Here is a 20,643-nt window from a genome sequence, read left to right as displayed (position 1 = left end):
CAGTCTCATCACTTTGCAGTGTCTAACTACACCAACTACTTTTACTCCTTGCATAACATTGCAGAACCGAACCTCTACTTTTGAACAGTGCTGTGTCTTATATCGTCAGGGGGCAGGCACATCTCTGATGTCCCTAAGGGTGGACCCAGAGTATTTAGCCACTCCCATCCTCACATAGGGCACCTCACCAGGGGGTGAGGGCAAACCTCCATGATTACTACTGGCATGCCCACAATTTATCAGGCCTTACTGTCAGTAGGAGAGATGACTGTTAGCCATTTTAGAGCATAGCTACATTCTCCCCCTGGTGAATCCCACCGACCCCGGCTGGGACCTAAATTTGAAGTACCTTTCCTCAGGAAGCACTGTAAAATGGAACATACACACATTTTTATTAGAACATGCAGATTTATGAAACAAACCACATCGCGCCAAGCACGCCCTGTCCAGCAGCCACGAACTCACGCAATGCTACCCAGTACCTCCTAATAATAGTGCCGGGGATCGGGTTTCTTAACCTCCCGACCCCCCATGTCCAGGACAGTCACGCTATAACTACGCGGCAAACCCCTCTCAGGCCGGTACACCACCTTGTGTTTGTAAACACTCCGGCCTATGCTCCACACCCTTATTAAGTGTTCTATTCGTTCCTCCGCCTTACTGCCAGTAATGGCACCCCCCTTATTGACCATGTATTCTTCTATGGTCTCCCTTAACCATTGGTCCCTGTTATCCTCAATCTCCTGCATGAGGGGTTCTGGGACATATGGATACTCCAAGCCATGGGAGTACTTGTATTTGGCTGTAATGGCCCTTTCAGCCCGACTACACCTAGTTAAATTGGCGTTCCCCGCTCTCCCTGGTAATACCCAGGACAAGGGCTCATCTGGATCCACAGGGTCTGATAACATCTCAGGACCCATTGGTTCAATCTCGTTCCGGCCTATCAGGAACCACCTGAATTGTAATTCTTTCTTTCTCTCGGCGGGCGTGAACTCCCCTTTAGCCCACCAGTAGTCCACCACATCGTCCCTTTCTAACAGAAACCGCGTGCGGTCCATCCACCCCACATATCCCTCAAATAATGGGGCCCACCAACGGGTCTCCTTAGGCCTCTCGGGCCCAGACTCTAGAGAGTCTCCCTCTTTGGTACCCCCCCAAGAGCATACCCCGGAAGTCCCAGCTGAACGGGGTCTGGACCACCTTTCATGCTTCGGCGTCTCCTCTAATTGCACATCAGCCTCTTCAGGCACCCATCGGGACTTCGACACGTGCCCCAATTGTCCTCCACCCCTTGAACCACCCTCGGAGGCAAAGCTGCCTAGTCTCTCCCCAGTCCGTTCCTCACCAACCCCCAAGGACCCTTCCGACACCCCCAAACTGGACGAGGATCCCCGGGAACAGGTGACTGGGGCAGGGGCATTATCTAGGGCGTGGGGTTGGGCATAGGGGTAGGCGGTTGGCAGCCGCGGGGTTCCGACCCGCTCTTCGTTATCGGACTGTCCCGTACCACTGAGCGGGGGTTCCGCTGGCTGAGCCTCACCCTTCTCGATCCGCCTCTCGGCCTGCCAGCTCTTTGTCTTCCGGGGTGATCGGGAACCTCTGCCCGATCGCTGACACTTGTGTACTCGACTTCCGCCTGCTCCGCCACCTCCGGCGGAACCGACGTCATTGCCGGATTCGGATATGCCGCCATCTTGGGATGGACCCCCATGCGGGATCTCTTCCTCCACGATGACATCCGGAAGTCCACCTGCTGCCACGTGCGCCGTCTTGGCCTGGCACGGCCAATCCTCCGCTAGTGTCAGCACCGGAGCCTGGCAAGAACAAGGACTATTCTTACCAGTCCGCAGGGTGGGCGTGGATCGCCCGTTGCCACTGGACCCGCCGGTCCCCGGAATGGAAGGGCTCCGCCTCTCAGGCTTCCGCTCCACCGGCGAAGCCCGACTCCTCCCACTGTCACTCCCGGTAAGTGGCCTTTTCACCCTGTTCCCTCCACAGGACACTGCCACCGGCCAGACCAGGGTACTGGATAGTTCTTTGGGTCCCTCGTCCGAGGAATCCACGTTAAGGGTACTTGGGGTCGCCGATCATGGCGACCGCCTTCTCTTCTCCCGGTCAGTCGCCTGACCGGTCGCTCCATTCTCTTCGGACCCAGCCGTATTAACCGGCTCCGATCCCCATTCTCCGGGATCTGCACCCTTGGTCCACAGTGCACCGGGGGACTCGGCGGACAGCCTAGCCGTATCCCCCGGGGGGTCAATAGGTTGGATCGGTACAAAGGTGGGCATAGGCCACAGGTACTGCGTGCCACACTGTGGACAGCGCGACGCTGTACCCATTTTACCGCCGGGCAGTCTACATTGCAGACAGAGGCCCACCACTGTCTCAGTGCCCGCTACTCGTATCACCAGTACCCCCCCTGGTACTGCATAGGGCTGAGTAGACACCATCGTATTCACGTCTGGGGAGCAGGCCATTGTCCTGGTGGGAGCCACTTTCAACAATGGTCTGTTCTGGAAGCTGGTTCCGCGTGAGTGACCAACAGGGGTTGGATTGTCAGCCACTCCTTTGTTCAGCTCCGCCCCTATCTGACACAATTGGAACCCGCCCCCAGTAGTAGCGATTATGGGCGGGTCCCACAATGGGATAGGATGTCCTTTAATTGAGGCCGCACCTCTTTCAGTCCTAGAGGGCGCGGTCACAGCTTTCGCGCCCTTATCCCCCACTGGGAGGGGTTCTTCCTTTGGCGCCAATCCCAGCCGATTTCTTGCAGCTGCCTTGCGTGCAAAATACCCTTCCTTTCCGCACACAACACCAGCTGCAGGGACTACTTTTGGTAGCAGCGCTGTCGCTTCACCAGCGCTTTGCTCCGCTGGATTCATACCCACGGGGCATAGTTGGAAACCACTCCCCCTGGTTGAGATTAGGGGAGGGTCCCACAGGCTAATCGGTTGACTCAGCACTGGGGCTGAGTGAGTCACTGTCCATGAAGGCGCGGCCGCAGCTTTCGCGCCATACCCCCATCAGGGCGGGGCTCTCCTGTTGGCGCCGCTCCTGGCCAACCCCTTGCAATTTTTGCATTTGCAGGATTCTCTGCAATCAGCCCACGCGGTCTCCCAGGGAAGCGGGAGCCGCCATTTTGGGTTGCACTGTCAGTCTGGTCAATGAATGAGGTAGCGTTCATCTGTTTGTATGCCGGCTGACAGTCACTCTCACTGTGTTCTACTCCTGTTATAGCAATGTCCTCAACACAGTCCTCCAGGGTAGCGCCCCGGTGTCCTAGGCAAGACCAAAACGGTGCGGTCACTGCTCTCACTCCACTCCATAGCAGACTCGTGACAGACATATCAGTAACAGCTTGCTCTTCAGCGGGGCGCACGCCAGGTGTGCTCTCCCCATCAGCCTCCGGTCGCCAATTTGTACTATCCGCACCGCGCGGATCCTCCATTCTTGCGGTCGCCATAGATATATTGTTTCCGTGATTATTGTACATGGAGCTCCTCTCTGCGGGGCAGCCACCACACTGGCACAATAAAGATTTCCCTGATGCACCACCATGTGTACCTAATGTAGGCTGGACTCGTGTATGCACTACCTCAGGCTAGGCTCACTCTCTCAGTGTCTGCTGTATCTCCTTCCTCCCAGTCTGTGCTCCCTACGGTAAGTGGTCTGGAATGGGCTAGAGTACTCTGGGGCTTCCATGCAGTACTTAGGCGTCTACCTATCTTGGTTAGCCTAGCGCAGACCCTCTCCAGGATTCCTGACCTCGTTAACAGGCTATCCCTTTAGGCATCCTACCAACTAGCACTGCCTCAAGGTGACTAGGACAGCTATAGCCCGGCTCCAAACCCCCAACTCCTTTCAGGCCCCTAGGTCGTCCCTGCGAGCTGACAATACGCCATCAGCCCCCTGACTACCCCTAGGTCCGTCCCAACGCAGCACAAAGTGGCAGCAGACACTTCTCACTGTTTCCCAGTGTGCCTAGCAAAAGCCTGTCCTGTTGACAGGTCTACATATCTCAGCAGCGCCTCCAAATGTAACGGGTTTTCTGCACTGGTCTGACCCACCCAATCTCATATTGGCCCCTGTGATCTAACCAGTCCCCATTACAGTGTGATGTCTGGTGGTGCACCTGTTGGCAACAGGACTCCTGAGTTTCCCGCATGATGTTGTGTGGGGATTGCCAACCCAGGCAGGCAGCTGAGGTAGTGTGCTGAGTCCTACCTATATCCAGTACAGCGCCTCCACCTCATCAGGATCCCTGCTGTCGCTTGGGGATGGTCCTGTTGAGGAACTCCTCCGTGGTGCCCCTCTCGGTGTAATGACGCCACACTTACACACGAGAGTATCTTTAATCAGGAACATCTTTATTGACGGTTGTGGGCTAACTGCCCCTCACAGTGACCTTCTAGCCACACATAATGATTCAGGTGCTTCCTTATGAAAGGTATGTCTCTGTCTTTGATTTGGGGATTCCCTATCCCTGCAGGGATGTCTTTCCTGTGCCAGGTCCCTGGTCACAGTCTCATCACTTTGCAGTGTCTAACTACACCAACTACTTTTACTCCTTGCATAACATTGCAGAACCGAACCTCTACTTTTGAACAGTGCTGTGCCTTATATCGTCAGGGGGCGGGCACATCTCTGATGTCACTAAGGGTGGACCCAGAGTATGTAGCCACTCCCATCCTCACATAGGGCACCTCACCAGGGTGTGAGGGCAAACCTCCATGATTACTACTGGCATGCCCACAATTTACCAGGCCTTACTGTCAGTAGGAGAGATGACTGTTAGCCATTTTACAGCATGGCTACAGTTACAAAAAGGGAAACGAAGAAAACATTTAAGGTTATGAAAGAGACCAAACACAAGGAAAGATACAATACAGGATGGGACAGTGCTTTAGCTATTAAATGCAAAGCAGGTTGTGGTTCGTTAATTAAATGCCTGTGTAAACAGGTAGGTGTTGAGCCTGTTTTTATAGACTCCCAGAGAGGGGGCCTCTCTAACTATATGAGGCTGACTCTTCCAGAGAGTGGGAGCAGCGCGGCTAAAAGCTCGGGCGCCAAAGGAAGTCACAGGGATGCTGGGAACTGTTAGGAGTCCTTCATCTGCAGATCGAAGTGCGTGAATGGGAGTGTAGGGAACTAGAAGCTCTCTCAGATAGCTTGGACCCTGGTTAGGTAGTGCTTTGAATGTCAACAAGCCAGTCATGAAATAAATTCGCCATTGTACAGGCAGCCAGTGCAGAGAACAGGTGTCATGTGGCAAGAAAGGGTCCGGTTAGTTAAAAACCTGGCCGCACCATTCTGCACCAGCTGCAGGCGGTGCAGGGCTTTTTCCAGAAGACCCAGGTAGAGTGCATTGCAGTAGTCCAGGCATGAGGATTCAAAGGCATGGACAAGCGTAGTAAGGTCCTGTAGGATCACACACACACATCCAGGTATATATAACTGTGCCCAGGACATACTTGAAAACAAGATAACTCTCAATGTATTACTTCCTGGTAAAACATGTTATAAATAAATTAAAATGAAAGCTTGCGTCCCACTTAGCAACCTGTATACTGTAGCATAAACCACTCAAACATGTAACTAACTCCTTGTCTAATATCCCTTACACTTGAGAAGTTAAGACTCTGAGGAGTGTAGATCCTAAACAAAAGCGAATGTTATAGTTAATGTAGAATATATTTAGCATTATGGCTCCAGCAATCCGTAATGACGTCTATCTAGATATCCAGTTACTGCTGAATGGTTACCAGGAAGGTAATTGCTTCTTATTTGCAGAAGATGAGCTTGAAATTGAACAATATAATGCAACCAGGTATTGTTGTCAATTATTTTAATATATGGCTTCTACATACAGTATAGCAGTTCCCTGCTGGTGGGGAACACGAAGAGAATGCAAATAATCCCAGGGAAATAGAGAAACAGCAGGAGGAGCTATTTATCAAGTGAGAGGAAAGGATGCAAAGCACAAGTCACGTTTCTCATATTGGTTTGCTTGTGTTTCTCAGATCTAGTTTACTAAAGGAGTGAAAATGTACCATTCTATGGCGATGATAGAAATCAGTAGATACTTTGTCACTGATGCAGGGGTGGCCAACTCAGTCCTCAAGGGCCACTAACAGGTCACGTTTTGAAGGATATCCCTGCTTCAGCACAGGTGGCTCAGTCACAATGGCGAAAGGATAAAAAAAAAGCAAACTGTCTACAAATTCAGGACCTTTGCATATACCAATGTGAGGACAGTTGACAAACCTAACTGGAGGTCATGTGGCCGATCATACCTTCTTCTGAACAAAGGCCAAAGACGGGTGGGTGAGAAGGTTTTGCTGCTTTAAGTGCTAACAAAGCAGCATACACGGAAAGAAAATGATCAAGGTACTTTTTAGATGAGGATTATAGTAAAATGGACTCAAGCATAAAGCAAAGCAGGCTGGTCCCTCATTCACATTGTACTATACTAACATGAGATTATTGCTCCTGTTTAATAAACTGCAAAGCCGCTTCTCAGTACTGGAGAAGAGACCAGCTCAATTTGAATGAAAGGGTCAAAAATCCTCTCCAGCTCAGGGAAGAGACAGCTTCATAACATATTCAATACGGGCTTGTATCCTTATCAGGGTGAGACCCAGTGAACGCAGTGATGACTTCCTCACTTTCCTTAACATGAGGTTTTCTTAAAAATGTACAATTTATCCTATTTTTCTTATTAGGGATGTGCACATAAGGTATATGACAGGTAAAGGTGAAATTACCTATTCTACCAGTTTGTTCATGGTGTACCCCATTGTACCGAGCTGCGTAATATGTTGGCGCCCAACAGATCCATTTTCATAACAACTAGTCACTGCACATTTTATACAGATCTCAAAGAATCCAGTGCAAGGCTCAGATGGTGTTTTAACTGGAATATATATATATATATATGTGGTGGTAATCCCATAAAGGATCTAAAGAGTACATTACCATCCAGCAGGGCAGCATAACAGCAAAAAGAGGAAGCACTCGAACACAACTCCCCTCACACCTAATCCAGGCCACGCTCCGCGGTACAATCTCCAGCCGGATTATCCTCCTGTGCGCCACGTGCAGCCTGGTCCCAGGCCGCAGTCTGCCGCGTGGACGTCCGTCCACCGGCACGGTAGTGCAGCTGCTATTCTAATGAGGGGAAAATCCCTATCTGGGGCCTTCCCTACAATACTGCACTAGAAGTTGGCTCAGGGCCTAACTGGGGCCTGCAGGGAAGTCTGGCTTAATCCCCTGGACACTACCTCTTCCCTTGCCGCCTCCGTCAGACTGACTCGCAGGCTCTCCGCCCACAGAGGATATCCTGTTCCTCTTTAAGGCTGCATCCTATTGGCTGGATCAGCCCATGTGATGAACCCTCCCCCTGAGGATTGTGGGACTCGTAATCCTGCTTCCATCTGTGCGGAGCCATCCAAAATGGCTGCTGCGCTGGCAACACTGCGCATGCGCACCTTTCTACAAAATGGCCGCCCCCTGATAACTCTCCGATCACACGGAACTCCGCTGAGCTTCCCCTTACCGGAGGTAAGGTGGGGGACTTGGCTACATATATATATATATATATATATATATATATATACAGTATATAGTACAGCACAGTAGATAGGAATATGTTTTCTATCCAGTATACAGGAACTTAAATGTCCAGTGCAGGCTTAGCTGTTCACTTACTTTGCACACAGTGTCCTGCCATGGGATTCGGTGCTGCTGTTGACTGTAAAACATGAAACTGTAACAATGTCCCTTTCAGGGAATGCAGAATGTGTGGAAATAGTTTCAAAGCCAAGCCATTGGCTTGCCTGTGCGTTTCATACACACTAGTGCAGAACTAGCTGGAGATTATTTTGTAATGCTTCACTTCACATCAGAAACCCTCTGGAGGCACCCCGCACTTAACTCCTTCTGTGCCAGTAAATTAGAATATTCTTGCGCTCTACATTGTTTTCTGGAGCAACGTTTTGCGGACATACTGTGTGGCAGATTATTTGAGCACATTGCTATAGAATACATAGAGTGATTTGAAGGGTTGCGAAATGTGGAGAAGACGCGAGCATCTGATATTATTCTCTAATCCGCTCTCTGTTTCTAAAACCTCACATTACAGGTTAATACCAGAATTGCGACGCGTAAAGAGAATGAGATGTGGGACATACGGCTTCATGCTCTCGCTAATGTCCTGGTGATCGTTCTGGTGGATGTTTACTTCCATTTCCTCTACATCCTGACCATCCCTTCTGACGTGAAGCTTGTGAACCGTCTGTCAGACTGGTCCTTGGGTGTGTGACATTTTCCTGCACTCATCAGACATCAATTCAATGACAGGGGGCAGCAAGACATGGTACTTTCTACTGTAGCTGCCCTAACACCCGCACTGAAGGGTGGAATCAAAGCTTTGTTTGTTCAATGAGTCACATATATTTAAAAGAATATAATAGGTCTATGCACCATATGAACTCTATTTATAACATTTATAGCATTACGAGCTGCAGGGAGTCCATGCTTCCGTATCGGACCCCCGATTGTTGCACGGGTTTGGGGTAACATGACCGCGGGTGGCAGTGGCACTGAAGAAACTTAGGGGCCTATTCTGGTAGCTTCGATAACGAACTCATCGAGCTTTTTGAGCAGTTCCTGAACAATTTGGCCAGTTTGCTATTCAGAAAGCTCCGATGACCTGCCAAACTCGTTCGGGAAGGGCATCTCGCTCCCGCTCAAACACACCGAGTGGGAGCTGAAAAAAGCCCCAGAGCGACATTTCGATAAGATCACGCTATTCTAGTATCCTCCATCATCTCATCGGGGTTCTGAACTAGCGAGTTTATCACAGGTCTCATCTGAGATGGGATTTGAGAGTAGGACATAGAATTAATTTTTTATTACATTGGATTGAAGCCGGGAGGCTCTGGAGCTGATACACATCAGCTCTGCAGCTGATACACATCGGCTTCAATCCAATGCAATAAAAATACATTTACAGGCAGCTTCATAACGCTAAGGTAATGAACCTGCATGTAAATGTATTTTTATTGCATTGGATTGCACCATCTGAGCGTCTAATTGCTAAGGTAATGAAAGGGTTAAATACCAGTGCCCAATTTATTGTGGGTAGCGGGGGTAGGTGAAGGTGGAATTTGGCACATTGTGGGTGTTTTAACCATGCGGGGGGAGGGTGTTGCGGGAGGCGTTAACCCCTTCATTACCTTAGTGGTTACTTCTGCTATGGTAATGAAGGGGTTAACCCGTCCCGCTACCCACCCCAATAGGCATAAATACCCACCACGGGGAAAATACCACCTTCACCCACAATAAACATTCAAACGCAATGCTAGCCAATACACCCATTCATTGCCAGTGTGGTTACCTATGCCCTCAATGGGAGCAAAGATAACCCTAATGGCAATGAATGTGCACTCCCTCTACCCCCACGAGTCCCCCCCTCCCCCCCCCAACACATACAGTACAGTAATGGGCAAAATTACTATTATCCAGATCTGGATAATAGTGCATTTTCCCATTAAAAATAAAACATCCAGACAGCATAAAATAAATAAAAGTTCTAATTACTGCTGCCAGGATGAAGGGTGTCCTCATCACCGTCTGCGTCGATCTCTTTCGTGGACAGCAACAGTACAATAAAAAAACAAACTAATGGCCACTAACCCCTTAATCAACTGAGCGGTTAGTAACTGCTATAGTAATTAAGGGGTTAACCCCTCTCCCCCACTACCCACCCTGGATGCCTAACCACCCTACCCGGGGCAACTACCCCCACCCTCTACCCATTGATTGGAAAAGTGGTACACCATACCAATATAATATGGGCATGATGGGACAACCTATAAAAAAAACAATTGATTAAGATGAAAACAGGTGATTAAGGGGGTTAGTGGCTATTAGTTTGTTTTTATTGTACTGTTGCTGCCACAGAGGACATGGACGCAGAGGACGGTGATGAGGACGGCCTTCATGCTGGCAGGGGTAAGTAGAACTTTATTTACTTTATGCTGGCTGGATAATGTTTTATTTTTTATGGGCATATGAGCTATTATCCATATCTGGATAATAGTAATTTTACCCATTATTGTACTGTATGTGTTGAGGGGAGTTGTTGGGGGAAGAGGAGGTGGGTTGTAGGATTGTTGTATTTTTTAATGTTTCTTGAGGGTAGAAGGATTGGGTGCAGGGGGTAGTTGCCCCAAGGGTGGGTGTTTAGGCCTCTCGGGTTGGTAGCGGGACTGGTTAACCCATTTCATTACCATAGAGGTTACCACCGCGATGTAGTGAAGGGGTTAACTCCTCCCACAACATTCCCGGCAGGCGTAACCATCCACCCTGGGGCAACCCCCTTCATCCACCCCCTCTGGCCCCAATAACAGGGTACTCAGGTTTAACCCCTTCATTGCCTTAGTGGCTAGCCGCTAAGTCCCAGGACATTCTTGAAAATGAGAGGTAACGCTCAATGTATTACTTCCTGGTAAAACATTTTATAAATAAATAAGGTAAGGAAGCTACTTTTATTTACATTTTTTTTCAAATGTGCCTCGGGGACCCCCTACTTCCCGAGTTACAGGTCCCGGTATGGGGTGCCGGTACCCCCTGCAATGTTTACATCTCCCGCGTCACGTGACGCATAGGAGATACTGGCACACCATACCGGGGCCTGTAACTCGGGAAGCAGGGGGTCCCCACACTTGAAATGAATGCGGTTCTGCTCCGGAGACCCCCTGCTCCCGCACTCTAGTATTAAAATGTAAATAAAAACACTGCGATCGCCTGTCAGAGCTGTGCAGGGAGATGCGTCTCTCTGTGCAGATCTCTCTATGCAGATCTTACAGAGTGCGGCCAGATCGCGCGGGGGAGAACTTTGAGAGAGGCCGAGATCCCATCGCTGCTGTCCCAAGCAGAACTGGCATTTTCCTTCCTCACGGTTTGTGACGTGTGGAAATGGTTTCAGATTCTTTCTGAATACCGTGATAACATAAATAACAAACCGTTCGGTGTGAACATGTCAAACCGTTTGAGATGGCAGCAAAGTTATCAAAGCTACGATACTGTATATATATATACACACATATATATTTATATATATATATATATATATATATATATATGTATATGTAATGTTATGAATGCAATTCATGTGGTGCAAAGAACAATTGTTTTGTTTTGAATTCTTTTCAATATTAATATTGTTTTTGTGTGCTTGCAAGTGTGTGTGTGTGCTCCGTTAAGCATTGTTAGCTACAAAGGAATTGTAAAAAAAATATTTGAAGAGTTGTTTTGCAATAATATATGGGACCATGAGAGAGTGCACATTTATTTATAAATAAAAATATACATACATACTGCATATATCATTCATTGTAACATCGCCGGAAGAAGAGATCAGTGTATCTCGAAAGCTCGCACAAATAAAAGCATTTCGTTAGCCACAGAACGGTATCATCTATTTATTTTTTTGATTATTGAAGCTCGGCTAACACGGTACTGATACCTCTACATGTATATATATATATATATATATATATATATATATATATATACATACATTTCTACGTTTCCTATCTATAAGTCTATAAACTCAAAATATAATATGTTGCACAAAATATTTATTAAAGAAATGATTCCGTTTGGTACAATGAACCACTTATGTAAGTACGTACGCTGCTCAATACACACACATATCTACGTTATTTAAAGCAAAAGCTGGTGGAAATACATCAAAAAGCAATGTCTAACGTTCTTACAGAATTCTTAGATAGTATATGAGCTATGGTAAGGAGGGAGAGGGGGGGCAAAGGTTTAGTAGTTATTAATAAGATTTATATGATATACTGTAGATGATTTGACAGTATTCAGTGTTTTAAATATATATATTAATTCTACTATGTATGTTTTATTATTGTATTTATATTGTTTCATATTATTCACAAACTAAAGAATGATTTAAAAAAAAAAAAAAAATAATAAATACAATATCCCACCGTACAGAATTGACTGTTAACACAATGAGTGATGGCAGAAACATGGAATGCAGACGTCTCTATGAACCTGGTGTAAATGAAATGTAACCAGATTAAAATGAAACTGATCAGGCAGAACTGTAACGTGTTTTTTCTCTTTCTATTGGCAGCGGGTTTGGCTTATTTTAATTTGGTGTATGACTGGGTGAAGGCAGCTGTGATGTTTGGAGTTATAAACACCATCGCCAGACTGGATCACCTTGATCCCCCACAACCCCCAAAGTGTATTACCATGCTCTATGTCTTTGCAGAAACGTGAGTTGTTTCTCTTTCATGTCATGATCTTGTAAAGATGTGGGATTTGCAACACGCTGACAAATATAATGGAATATATTTACTACGCGGCGCCATGTCATTGCCTTCCAGCCCTGCTAGACACCTTACGGATAGGATTACCAGGTGCCCAGTATTGAACTGGACTGTCCTGTATATGGACCCTCTGTCCAGTAAAAAATGGAGGTAATTTTGGACATGTATGTGTATCCCGGTATTACCTCTCTGGACATAGTGACATGACCGGATTTCCCGGAGAGGGGAGAGAGCAGGGCTGTTGCTAGGGGGCTGGGCAGCTTCCCCCATTCTGATAGGGTGCATTATCCAGCAGCAGCCAATCAGGAGGAGGGGTCAAGAGTCTGGGGCCAAGGAGAGGAGGGAACAGCTTGGGGCAGAGAGAGTTCAGAGGTGTGTGTGTGTGTCGAGCGCATCACACCTTTCACCATTGTGTCCAGTATTTATGGAGAAGCCACTTGGCAACCCTACTTATGGGCCATTCAAGTAGAAGGTGTCTTCTGGCACCAGTAGATATCTTATGGAGTAACACGGCTTAGTATATATGGCCCAAGATGAAAATGCAGAAAACAAGTGGTTCTAAAACCTCTGCACAGAGCCCACCTGCCACGCCATGATGTTTGAATAACCAAAGTATTTATTAACACAGGGGAATGCACTTCATTTTGGCTGTCTTGTTTAATCTAATCATAAAAGGCAAAAGAAATGCTACTCTGCTCCAATAAGACATGTTCAATTTGGATAACCATACCTGTTTAAGGGCTCTTACACACCACCCTCTCTCTTCCCCTCACACCCCTCTCTGTCTTCCCCTCTCTGTCTTCCCCTCTTACACTCTCGCCTCTCTTCCCCTTACACCTCCCCTCTCTCTTCCCCTCTTACACTCCCCCTCTCTTCCCCTTACACCCCCTCTCTCTTCCCCTCCCTTCTCTCTTCCCCTCTTAAACTCCCCCCTTTCTCTTCCCCTCTCCCTTCTCTCTCTTCCCCTCCCTCTCCCTTCCCCTCTTATACCCCTTCCTCCCTCTCTTCCCCACTAACGCTCCCCCGCTCTCTCTTCCCCTCTTACACTCCTCCCTCTCTCTCTATCTTCCCCTTACACCCATCTCTCTTCCCCTCTTACACCCCCCTCTTCCCCTTACACCCTCCCTCTCTCTTCCCCTCTTAAACTCTCCCCTCTCTCTTCCCCTCTCCCCTCCCTCTCTTCCCCTCTTAAACTCCCCCCTCTCTTCCCCTCTCCCTTCACTCTCTTCCCCTCTTACACTCCTCCCTCTCTCTCTATCTGCCCCACTCCCCATCTCTCTTTCCTATCTCTCTTCCCTTCCCACCCTGTCTCTCGCTTCCCCTCCCTCCGTCTCTCGTCCCTTCTTCTACCACACACTCTGTGTCTCTCACCTTGGGGCGAGGAGGCCTCCTGTGCTGCGCCAGTCCGCAGCTCTTTCCTCGGGTCTGGTGAAAGGAGGATGTAGGTGAATGCCAGGATACCGTTGCTTCCGGGGCGCCGCCATTGGGCCTGGGACAGTTGGTATACTTGTTCCAGCTCTCCCCCCCCCCTGTTGGCCATGAAACTCTTTTAGGGGTGTCCGTGGAACCCCTTTGTTCCGCGGAACCCCGGATGAAAATAACTGATATATGGATATGTGACTAGAAGACATCAAAGTTGGAATCAATTGGCACAAACGGTATTTTTTTTGCAGTGAAAGATTATTTTTATCACATCGTATCGAGGTGTTGGTCCACGGGGCGGGACCTTTCTCAAGAGCTCGCGGACTGAAACGTCGATATGATATAATACAAATCATCTTTCACTGCAAGAAAATTCCCATGTGTGCAAATGTATTCCTATATTGATATATATATATACACATATATATTAATTTATATTTTTCTGTTTAATTTCAGGCACTTCGACCGAGGGATTAATGACTGGCTATGCAAGTATGTAACACCAGGAATGTTGATGGGTGTGTGTGTGGGGGGGGGGGGGGGGGGAGGGTCTCCCTGAAGCAAGAAGAATATTGTGTGTATAGATTTCTAAAATCAAGGAGCCATTTTCAGGGTGTATGGCCAGGGCACCCGTTTAGTGATTTTCTCTGCACCCTGTTCTTAAGATAACGAAAAGTAACTTTTTTCAGTATCTTTGTGTAGCCCTTGTTCCCCCGTAACTAAAGGTACTACTGGTACTGCCTTTACCTGTTGGCTCACAGAGGGCCTGAGCCTCCGCCACTGGGAGCCTGGGGTAACAGTGCGATCTCCTTGGTGCAGCGCCTCCACTTGAGAGGGATCCCAGCGTAGCGGGATAGCCCCTCACAGGAACAATGTACCCAGTAATTACACTCACATATTATGGTATAACAGTATTTACTGAACACCTATCAGCATAACAATACCCCCACACAATGCATACTCTATATAGACATATATATATCCCTGCAGGGTATTCCCACTGTACTTGGGGTGCAGGGGCACCAGAGCCCTAGTGTCCTTCTCACAATGTCAATCCCACCCAAGTGTGAGGCTTAGCGCTAGCCTGTGGACTGTTGGTGCACTTGTTGGTATACCTGCCCGGGCTTCAGCACCCGGGGTAACTGAACAACAATCTCTCGGTCTGCTCCAAAGACGACTTCTGCCTCCACGTGGGGTGGCCTCCAGCAGGAGCGTCCCACCATTGAGTCTCTTATAATATGGCCTGAATCTGGTCCCAGACCACCGGTTAACTGTCACAGCGTAGTGTAGACACTGTGGCCCTGGCACTACACAATACAGGGAAAGTGACCATACTTATGGGCTTCCCTATACAGCTGCAGGTGCCTACTGTGAGTCGGGGACTAACATGGGCCTACAGGGGAAAGCTGGCCTAGTCCCAGGGCTACTGGCACGTGGGACCCTACCTCTCTCCTCTGCGTCCTGCTCCCGACTAAATAGCATGGTCCAAGTGCGCCAATTGTATCTATCTTGCCAGCAGGGGAATACCGCAGCCCTATTGGCTGTGTGCCTACATGTGACTCAGCTCCTATGCCTTATGGGGCTTGTAGTCCCTTGCGGAGCCCTTTGGCTGTGTAATGGCTGCCGTTCCTGATGTACTGCGCATGCGTGAGGAGTAGCAGGATGTCCGCAGCAACTCTAGCTACCATCTGCACATGCGCGAACCTTTCCTGCGCATGCGTGAGCACAAACAAAATGGCGATGCCCTTCCCGGCTACCCTCCAAGGCGCTCCGGCGGACGGGTCGCCCTTACAACCTCCCTGACTGCCCGGCAGGTTCCCCGCTGCAGCAGAGGTGAGGAGGGCTAAAGGGAGGACCAGGCTACATTTGTTACACCCATCATCTTCGCTTACTCTGAGCTCAAGGGGAACATTTACTTGTAATCATAACAGCAGCATAATTAATTTCTAAGTACACAGTCTGGTGGCCAGAAATCAGTCTGACATTGTATTTGTTATTTTGTTTCAATTGTGCTAGATAAATATATGTGTGTGTGTATGTTTATTTCTCTATATCTATATAAAGTAGCTGTACCTGTAGCAGATCTTAAAGGTTATTAATTAAACATTACTCTTTGTTTTCACCTCTCCCTGTAATGCCTTGCGGTATCTTGTCTCCTCTTCCCCACTTTCCTCTCTCCTCCATCATGCTCTCCTCTCTTTGCACTTCATTCCTTACTGTGTCTGCTCCTCTCTGTGCACATTACGTCGCGGCCATAGGGCAACAGACGGCACGAGCGATGTCGCTCGCGCCAAAAACAAACTCCAATGTGCATGTTTATAGTGCGTGCACGACAAACTTGTTTGAATCTGCTGCACGATGGCCGGGTCACGTGAGCGGTTCGCCCAGTGAGGGCAAACCAGCTCCGTGACGTCATGGTCAAGCCCCCGGCACGCCCCCATCACAAGCATGCAGGCCACGGATCTCGGCAAGGACTGGCGTGCGTGCCTGTACTATATCCAAGGTCTTCACTCCCACCTCTCTTACTCATCTCATCTGTCTCTTCTTCTCCTTCCTGTCTCTCCTCCACTCCTTCCTGCCCAATGTGCTCAACTCTCCATTCCCTCCTCCTCGTCATCCCTCTGCCTCCTCCTCTCCTTGCTGTCTCTCTCTGTTTCCTCCACTCCTGGCTCCTCTCGGAAGCATTCTGGTTGTTGCAGATATACTTATACATATATAGATATTTCAGAATGTTTGTCTGTGTGACAAGTCAGCCACTGGGTGTTGTCCCTCGTAGGCTATATATCTAGCACGTGATATCATACTGGTAACATCGTAATGAGTTGCAGACATCCTTAGCCTTTTATATAGATATATCCATATCTATATATCTATCTCTATCTACAGCTGAACCCCGTTACCCCGTGCTCGGGCCACAGAATGATCACGTTATAACCGGGATTGTGAAATGGCCACCACGATCAGCGTGGACTTACCTGGCATCTGCAGCTCTCTCCTCTCTCCAGCTCCCTCTTCTCCCTGCTTCATCAGGCTGCGTGAACGTGTGCGGCGCTTACGTACGCTTTCGTGCGCAGAGGGTCACATGACCCTTCTCTGACCAACGACAGCCCAACAGTGAATACATTTTATATAATACACATGCAGGAATCAAACCCATGATGTTTCATATGGTAGTACAATCCTCTAGCTACTACACCACAGGGTTTGTGTGATGAATCTAGAGTGAGTGAGATTCATCACACCGACCCTGTGGTGTAGTAGCTAGAGAATTGTACTACCATATGTACTACTATTCTACTACCATATGAAACGTCATGGGTTTGATTCCTGCATGTGTATTATATAAAATGTATTCACTGTTGTGCTGTCATTGGTCAGAGAAGGGTCATGTGACCCTCCTCTGTGCTCAAAAGCATACGTAAGTGGACGTAGCCTGATGAAGCAGGGAGAGGAGAGAGCTGCAGATGCTGGGTAAGTCAATAAAGCATTGAATGTTATAAAAGAAAACAAAAAAACCCTGGACATGTTTTTAAATCGGAAGCCATGCTGAGACCGCATTATAAGCGGATCCGCGTTGTAGCGGATTGCCTATAACGGGGTTGAGCTGTATAAGCATAGGAAAGTAACGCACTCAGTCACAGATCTTCGTAAAGTGATGAAGTATTTAATGAGGATCAGATGGCAGATGCTCGATATACGTGCTGGTCATAGGGTTATACCTGAATCATTAACCCTACACGTTTCGTTTCTTGGATGATCACCAGTACGTATATCGAGCATCTACCAGTGCTATTACCGCAGTGTATTGGAAATATTGTACTATTCAGCCACGGGACATTTATCAGCTGATAGAATCCCCCATCGCCGCTTGACGTCACGGAAACGAGACAAGGAGAGGAAAGACCGCGATATCTGGGCTGAAGGAGTCTAACAGCGTGCCGGAACACATCGGAGTAAAGAGAAACACGCTGTGTCTCTGTTTATGTCCGTCTGATTGCCCGTGTGGTGGCAAACACCCACACTGCTGATTTTACTCTGCTACACTGACCATACTTGATAGGGATTTATTTACAAAACAAGGACTCTATCAACCTACTTGTACATTTGTACTCTAATTTCTTATAGTACCTATTTTTGCGCCGTTTGTCTATAATGTTCTTTGATATATATATATATAACACACAGCTTTTAAAACCCTAGTTTATCATGCGATTTATGTAACAGGTCTTGACTTTCCTATAGGTATGTGTATGACCATCTTGGGGAGAACCATGATGACGTTAAGAAGGAGTTACTCGCTACCGTGGCTACCTTTGCTGTTACCACCTTGTGGCTAGGTCCATGTGACATTGTTTACATCTGGTCCCTTTTCAACTGCTTTGGCCTTAACTTTGAACTCTGGGTACAGAAATTTTTCCAGCTGGAGCCAATGGCAAAAATGGAGGTTAGTTATCATACACACAGCAGTTGATAGATGTTATAGAAAAATATTGGCTAGGATGATGGCAGCAACGCAGGCGTTAAATGTACCTCTTGAAAACGTTTGGAAAGCAATCTTTTAAAGTGTCTCTTAAATATAAATGTGAAAAGGTGTTTTATTAGTTTTTATGAAGACAAACTTTTTGAATATTTGCCAACAACAAAATCGTGCATCATGTTTTCAATATTCTGTTTATATAAATGTAAAGCCCCTATACCCCCCCCCCCCCACCCCGGCAGCAGGAGATAGGGTGTACGTGTGTGAACAGGGTTCCAACCCGCTCCTGATGGGATTAGAGTGTTAGCTCCCCGGTTCATTACCGGTGATTTCGGGGTTCCTTCTGGCAGGTTCAGACCTTGGCTGTAATGGAGGATGAAGTGGTGGTTGTGAGAACAGGACAAGAAATAGGGCGCCAGGATTTTTTGCAACTCAATGGGATTTGACACACAGCATAATAGCAACATGGTCCATCTCTGCATACGTCTCAGCCCAGGGGCATCACCCCTTCCCTGGGCAGGATAGCACTAGGCATCCTCAGCCATGAAGCAAGGCAGGAAATACCAGCAATGGTAATACCACCTCTGTCTCCTCTCAGCATCCCTCCGGGACCCTTCCCGCTCAGGTAAGTACTTCTGCGCATGCTTTAGCCTGTAGTCCTCCTCAAACCTTACATTGAACAGAGAAGCCTGGTTCACCAACCTCCTCCACAAGAGTGGTCTCCTGTTGGCTTCCTAGTCCCTAGCACCCAGCGTCTCAGAATACTCCTTCTGCCTGAGCTTCGCGCAGGAAGATCTTGCTTCTCTTCACGCGCCTATGACTGTCATCCCAGGAGCTCGAGCCCCCCAGGCAGTCTACATTAGAAATCCCTGTTCACCACCCCTAGATGAGGGATGAACCTGCACTTCCCCTGGTGAGGGATCAACTGACTATTCTTTCTAGCAGCTTCTACTTAGTCATACAGCAGGAGGAGCCATACTATCCCCCCCTCATTCTAGCAGCTTCACAAGCCCAGACTTGTGCCTGTAAGTTGCTACACTCAGCAACTGAGGAGATGTGATGTCACCAGCTCACTATTAACCCCAGCACTGCCTGCTCTTACCAGGACTTATGTGCCAGGCTGGGGGGAAATTGGTGAGGGAGCTACATAAACAGTCTTAAGTTTCACTTAGAGCTTGGCAAACCCCCAAAAGTCACCTTCTTTCCCTTGTATGATTATCTAGGTCGCTATTGCATTACAGTATGTCTGTACTGCTAATTTTCGCACCAGGCTACCTGCTTCTACCTCATCTTATTTCACACGTCCTGTCTACATCAATTGTAACCAGATATCCCTCTTGCATATATAGCCCTGTTTCCCCCTGAACACAGAAAGATAACGGTGCTGCCCTTTTACCTGTTGGCTCCCAGGAGGCCTGAGCATCTGCCAGTGGGAGCCAGGGGGGAATTACTTACAATATGGTGCAGCGCCTCCACCTGTGCAGGATCTTAGAATATAGAATAACCCCTGACACAGGACCCACATACAGTAACCACATACACCGAAGTATAAGTATAACAGTTTACTATATGTGCAGATAAGAACATAACATACATTAACACATTACAGTAGTGTCCCTCTATGACACTGACCTCCTAGGGCCATAAACCAACACCCTATACCCAGGTGTCCCAAGAGTCCCACACCCCACCCCTTAGGCGCGATCAGCGCCGCACTAGATGAGGTGTATAGTTGGTGCACTTGGTGTATGATACTTGCCCGGGCTCCTGCACCCAGGTACAGCCGAACCACAGGGAGAAGATCCATCTGCATCCAGCGCCGAAGCTTCAGCAATGGTGTCCTCTTCCTGATAGGATGTCTCCCTCTGAATGATATCACCATACAGACAGTCTCTTATCTGTAGTGAAGTAGGTCTGGTCCCAGACCACACTTGTCACACTAGTCGCACTAGTCACACTGGTCAGAGCCGCGCAGCACTGCAGCTGTGTCCCTGACTTAACTAACTACTTAAAGAGCAAAGTCCTAACTGCAGGGCCTTCCCTAGAGCAGCCACAATCTGATATGAGTAGGGGCCTAGCTGGGGCAGTGTAGGAGCTACTTGCCTCCCTGCACCTACACCCTCCCCTGTCTGTGTCCCAGCTCCTACTGACTTCCTGAGCTCAGCGCGCGAAATGTAACCCTTCCCCGCAAGGGAATCCTGTAACCCTATTGGCTCCCTGGCATCACCTGATATCTCTGCCCCTATGTCTTCTGGGTGTTGTAGTTCCCCATGGCTCTCTTTAGCATTGGGGCCGCGTGCGCGATCTACACTGCGCATGCGCGAACTGAAAAACATGGCGGCGCCCTGTAACTGAGGCCGCCGGAAGCTCCGG

General features: G+C 48.3%; 1 protein-coding gene across 2 annotated transcripts in view; it reads left to right on the top strand.

The window, feature by feature from the left end:
• The window catches only part of HHATL (hedgehog acyltransferase like), a 60,531-nt gene that overhangs the window by 29,064 nt on the left and 10,824 nt on the right, over positions 1–20,643 (top strand). For both annotated transcript variants that reach the window (XM_075588001.1, XM_075588002.1), the window contains exons 7-10: positions 8,144–8,315; positions 12,173–12,317; positions 14,250–14,285; positions 18,036–18,237. In XM_075588001.1, coding sequence (XP_075444116.1) covers positions 8,144–8,315; positions 12,173–12,317; positions 14,250–14,285; positions 18,036–18,237 — 555 coding nt within the window. The remainder of the gene's footprint in view (positions 1–8,143; positions 8,316–12,172; positions 12,318–14,249; positions 14,286–18,035; positions 18,238–20,643) is intronic.

This window comes from Ascaphus truei, chromosome 2, assembly GCF_040206685.1.
Source record: "Ascaphus truei isolate aAscTru1 chromosome 2, aAscTru1.hap1, whole genome shotgun sequence".
NCBI classification, from domain to species: Eukaryota; Metazoa; Chordata; class Amphibia; order Anura; family Ascaphidae; genus Ascaphus; species Ascaphus truei.
The sequence above is the reverse complement of the archived record's forward strand: the minus strand, read 5'-3'. Positions and strand labels throughout refer to the sequence as shown.